The sequence below is a fragment of the Chrysochloris asiatica genome, unplaced genomic scaffold (assembly GCF_000296735.1).
Source record: "Chrysochloris asiatica unplaced genomic scaffold, ChrAsi1.0 scaffold00032, whole genome shotgun sequence".
Lineage (NCBI taxonomy): Eukaryota > Metazoa > Chordata > Mammalia > Afrosoricida > Chrysochloridae > Chrysochloris > Chrysochloris asiatica.
The window spans coordinates 21,359,936-21,365,776 of NW_006408550.1; the positions used below are offsets into that span (position 1 = coordinate 21,359,936).

General features: G+C 41.0%; 1 protein-coding gene across 1 annotated transcript in view; it reads right to left on the bottom strand.

Annotated features, from left to right (window-relative positions):
• TMEM229A (transmembrane protein 229A) overlaps positions 1 to 5,302 on the bottom strand; it is a 111,612-nt gene extending 106,310 nt beyond the window's left edge. Inside the window, exon 1 of the mRNA XM_006859368.1 lies at positions 5,182 to 5,302. Coding sequence (XP_006859430.1) covers positions 5,182 to 5,302 — 121 coding nt within the window. The remainder of the gene's footprint in view (positions 1 to 5,181) is intronic.
• Positions 5,303 to 5,841: the final 539 nt, after the last annotated feature.

Sequence of the window (5,841 nt, forward strand, 5' to 3'; positions counted from 1 at the left end):
AACCGCAAGGTCAGCAGTTCGAAACTACCAGCTGTTCCGTGGGAGAAAGATGAGGCTTTCTGCTCCCGTAAAGATTTACAGCCTCGGAAACCCTGTACCGGGTTGCTATGAGTTGGAACCGACTCCACGGCACATAACAACAACAACAACACCTTTCAATAAGCCATTGGTTCCACTGATTGCCACTTCTGTGTAATTAATGAGATTCCACACGAGTTCAGGAGCCCTTGGTTGTCCCGGGCTGTGCAAATGGTTAAGAGCTTGCCTGCTAGGTTGGAGGTTCAAAATGACCTAGATGTTTCCGGAAAGAAAGACCAACGACAATCTATTTCTGACAAAAATCAGTCTTAAAAACCCCATGGAGCACTCTTAAACTCTGATCCACAAGGCGTCATCATGAATTACAATCAACTCCAAAATAAAATTTTTCTTTTTAATACCATTACTGGTTGCCGTCTAGTCAAGCTTGACCATGGTGACCTATGAACTCCATAGAGTTTTCATGGCTGATTTTCTGGAAGTAGATCGCTAGACCTTTCTTCTAAGGTGAATTCCAACCTACAACCTTTGATTAGCAGCTGAGAGCATCAATTGTTGGCACCTGAGCAAATAAACTGTTTGCATCATCAGGGATCCTGGTAGTCATTTGTGATGGTGGTGTGCCATGTAGTCAGTTTCTGAGGAGTAGTGGGTGGATTTGAAACGTTGGATTTTCAGTTCAAACCCACCTTGCGGACCAATGCTTACGCTACAGTGCCACACCAGGACTACTGTTGTTGTTAAGTGCTGTCCAGTCGGTTCTGACCCATAGCCACCCTGTATAGGAGCAGCTAGTGAGCTTGAACTGCCAACCTTACTGTTCAAATGGCTTTGCAGTGTGGCACATTAACTCACAGCGCCACACCAGGACTAGTTTATGGTAATTCTGAAACCCCATTGGGAAAGTCTATGTCCTCTTAGATAGGGGTAAGAGACAGTCCTTATGGCGGAATAATATCCCATTGGACAGATACACCACATTTTGTTGAACCATTTGGGTTGTTGGGCTGTTGTGAAGAGTGCTGTGGTGAACACTGGTGTACTTTCATGTACTTCCTGTGTCTTTCATGTACTTCCTGTGTCTTTCATGTACTTCCTATGCCTTTAAAGCATCTGGTGGCAGAGTGGTTACTAGTTGAACTTCTAAGTTCAAGGTCAGCAGTTTGAAGATACCGTAGTGCCATTCTGCAGAAGAAAGATGAGGCTTTCTGGGTCTGTAAAGATTTACCGTCTGGGAAACCCTATACAAGGTTGCTATGAGTTGGAACCGACTCCATGACAGTCACCACCACCACTACCATCTCTATTTTGTATTTTGTTATCATTTTTTTATCTTTAAAAGAATGAAGTTGGAAAAGGGTTCTGAGGGAAAGCTATGAACTTGGTATTAGAAGACAGGTCAAATTCATCCTAGATATTCTTTTTTGATCTAACTTTCCCTCACAGCCCTACTTCATCACTACTTCTTTTGATACATTCTACCTTTTTGATTTTTTGCAGTTTTGAGGTGATTCGCTGTTCTCCTGGTTTTTCAGTGTTGCGTATTTCCTATCTTCCTGCTTTTTCTTGATTTTTTAGCTTTATTTCTAAGCAGGGAAGAGAAAATAGTGATTTTTCATGCACAACCAAAACGTGACTGTGAGGAGATGTGTCTGATTTTCTTGTGAACTTATCTCCTGTTGGTGCTTTTGTGGACAAATCCTGTGGTCCCTTTTCATTCATGCACATTATTTACCTCAGGTGGATTGGAGACCAACTGCTTGGGTGGATTTGAACAAGTGCATATTTGAAAAACAACCCTTTAAAATCAGTTTTAAAGAAAAGGACCATCATGAATCTCTAGTGATGAAATACAAAACAACACATCTTTGAAAACCATTTGGCAATTAAGAAAAACAAATGACTATTCCTAGATACTCTGTATGATTGGCACTGGACTGCTAGTCACAAGGTTGATGGTTGAAACCCACCAGCCATTCCTTGGAAACCCTCTACAGGGTCGCTATGAGTTAGAGCCTACTCTACTGCATTTAGCAACAGCCACAAGATCTTACAGTATTCAAAACTCTATGTGTCCTAAGCATGAGGTGTAGAAACATACTTTGATAGTACCTAACTGATACAGAGAAACAGTAGAGAAGATCACAATATTGTGTGATGAGTTGGGTTCTTATCCTGTTACTGCCTACTGTTTGGCTTGAGCAAGTCACTTAACTCTCTGCATTCTAATTTGTAAAAATGGAGAAATAATTCTTCTCTGATAGGGTTGTTATAAAAATTAAGTGAATCAATCATGAAGCGCTTAGAAGAGTAGCTGGTCCATGTAAGCATTCAGTGAATGTTATTCTATTATTCCCTATAATTTTGTGAAAACTGACATCTAATAAAGCTTTTCCAAAATCCACCCACTGCTGGCAGGTTGTCTCATAACCACCTCATAGGACAAAGCAGAACTGCGCCAAAGCATTTCCAAGGTTGTAAATCTTTACGAAAGCAGACTGTCTCATATTTTTCTCTGCAGAGTGGTTGGTATGTTTGAACTGGTAGACATTTGATTAGGAGTACAATGCTTTGACCACTATGCCGAGGCCTTCTTATACAATGTCCCACAAGTCAAAACTGTTTTGTGTGGTGTGTATGCAATTGCGTCCTCAGCTAGAAAGTAGTTTTGTATGCATTGACAGGAAAATACTTTTTGGGCACATTTTTATTTCCTTTTATTTATTTGGAGTCAGGGTATGGTGCTGCTCATTAATGCACTGGATTACAAGGTGGGTTTGAACCATAAGGTCAGCAGTTCAAGCTCACCAGACCCTCCTTGGTGAATCCTATAGAGAGTCCTGGTGAGCTGGAACTGACTTGGGAGCAGCTAACAACAGCAAGTATTCATTGACTATATAAATGACTCTACAGGTATTCCGTTTCTCTCAAAATCAACTCTTTTTCAAGTTTTGTGAAATAAAGACCTTATACCACCTAACCACTGTAAATGCTTCCTTATGGAAGTTATTCTCTACTGTTTAGAAGATCAAAGAATCACTTCTTAATTCAGGGCACACCTACCCTGCACATCTCCCAGTGACGGCTGCTACAGATCTGAGGGTTCGATCCAGCTGGGGTTATCGTCTTCAGGAAATCTTTCCCAGTTCCTGCAGGACTCTCAGAGTTTTAGAGCAATCCTTGCACTTGCTTGTAGCACTCTTAGAGATGTTAGTTGCAAATAACAGAATTTTTGCTAAAAGTGGCTTACACGATGAGGTGGTATTGCACACAAGCATTACCTCTGGTGGGAGGCAGCTCCATGCTTGGTTCAGTTGTTGTTGTTGTTGTTAAGTACTGTGGAGTCAGTTCTGACTCATAGAGACTTTGCACAGGGTTTCCAAAGCTGTAAATCTTTACGGGAGCAGAAAGCCTTATCTTTCTCCCGTGGAACAGCTGGTAGTTTCATACTGCCGACCTTGGGGTTAGCAGCACAATTCATAACCACTACGCTACCAGAGCTCTGTAGGACCCACCTTTTCACCCTCATAGACTCTGAGGATTGCCTGGGTCTAACGATCTGTGTGGAAAACTGCGAGGTGCCAGACCCAGCGTCTTCACTCTTCTTTTCATTATCATCAATTCTAGTTGTTAGCTCAGCTCTGACTCATAGTGACTCACGCACAACGGACAAGAGGCTGACTGGTTCTTCACCCCATTCATGATTGTTGGCATGCTTGCCTCCATCATTGCAGCCACTGTGCATTCTGAGTGCCTTCCAACCTGAGGGCTCATCTGCCACTACTATACTGGACAGTATTCTGTTGTGATCCAGAAGGTTTTCATTGGCTAATTTTCAGAAGTAGATCTCCAAGCCTTTCTTCCTAGTTTGTCTTCATCTGGAAGCACTTATAAAACCTGTCCACCATGGGTGATCCTGTTGGCATTTTGAATACCGGCGGCATAGCTTCCAACATCATAAAAATAGGAAAGCCACACTGATTCACCAGCTGGTAGGTGTGTAGTGTTTTGTTTGTTTTGTTTTTTAAAGAAGAAAAAGAATAAAAATTTTTTAAATTTACATTTTCTTACATCAAAAACATCTTTAGTAAAAACAAAGAACACATTCAAAATTAGGCAGAAATCTTTTTCTTTTCCCCACTTTATAATTCAAGTCATTCCCCCTTTGGGCTGTTACTCTGGTGATAATTAGGTCCCCACACTTAAGAACATGGTACCTACTCTGGCTGAGACAGAACAAGTGCTAACAGAGACCCCAAACCAGGGCTTTTGGGGAAAAAAAGAAACAGGAATGGTCAACCTTTCCCTTCATTTATAGAGGGATTGTAAATTGGAGAGTCTAAACCTCCTTATTCCAAATGTAGAAAACCTGCAGCTCAATGCAAATGTGAAAACCAAAATGGATCAGGAATGAAGCTACCCAACAACCTCATAGTACCATCTCATATACTCAAGACCGAGGTGATTTTTGAGAAGTGTCTGATGATCTAGTCTCTTATATTTGGAATGGCCCCATGCCAGCATTTTTAAAGGAAGATGTTTTTGTATCCATTTCTTTTTTGAAAGGAGTATGATATGTACGAAAAGGGACATAATGGATTAGAATAAATCAGCTCACTTACAAGAAACACTCCTGGATTTTTGATTGCTGAGAATATTCAGCACATTATTTCAAAGTGGCAAAATTGAGGGCAATCTGAGAAAAGAGAATTCAAAAGCGGCATCTATATTCACCAAGAGGTTTCAATGGGGACACACCTTGTTCTTTTTCAGTTTATCTGTTAAGGGGCCCAGCCAGACCACTGATCCTCAAAATAAGTTATTTTGTACATTACAGTGCACAGAACAAAAGATGGAAAGACACTTTCTCTGCGAGTGACCAAGAGGCATTTCATAAAAGGTCTCCTGATCCACCTGACGCAGAAGGACAGGCACCCAGTGTTCTTGTGGCCTCATTAGCTTGAGCCCTTCTCCATTTGGGTTGCAGTAGCCTCAGTTGGAGATGCTTTCTCTAAACCTTCTGGCTTCTTCTTATCTTCCTCATTGTCATCATCATCATCATCATCATCATCCTGGGGATAGAGGTCTGGGTATTTCTGCATGCATTCCTGCATGGCCTGGAACTGGTTTACACAGTCTGACCTGTTGACATCCTCTGTGCATGTTCCTCATCAGCCACCAGCTCTGCATTGCTTGGAGTTTCATGGTCCTCTTTGGTCACAAATACAATTTGATCTTTCCCTTCTTGCCGGCAGTAGGCCATGGCGGCAACCTAGTACTCAAGACTTTGCAGCGCCAGCAGTGGTGGCGGTTCCATGCCGTGACCTCTGCTTAGGTCTGTAGTGCTTTTTTACTAATACAATTTACAAATATAGTACAGTTGTATTTGCAGAGACCATATATCCAGCTTAAAAGCACAAAAAATGAAACAACTACATGTCAAAGGAATTTCTCTATATGATATTGGCATCCAAGTGAATTCTGCAAAATAGTATCATTATTTGATGCCCAAAAACCTTCCTTGCAACATTCTGGGGATTTTTTTTACTACAAACATGCACCATAAGTACAGTAAAAAATTATTAGTTGTAAGATCTCATGGTGAAAATTTTAAGTTATCTCCCTTCTTCCATATTCAAAGTCCTAATTCCTATTTACTAGAAAGATAACTTCTCTTAAAAATTTCTTGAATATCCCTAATAGTGACATCATTCTATTTGTTTTTTATTTGCCATGACATCATTTCCTTGCTTACCTTTTATTTTCCAGTATCACCAGCCCCAATTTTGTAAATTGACCACT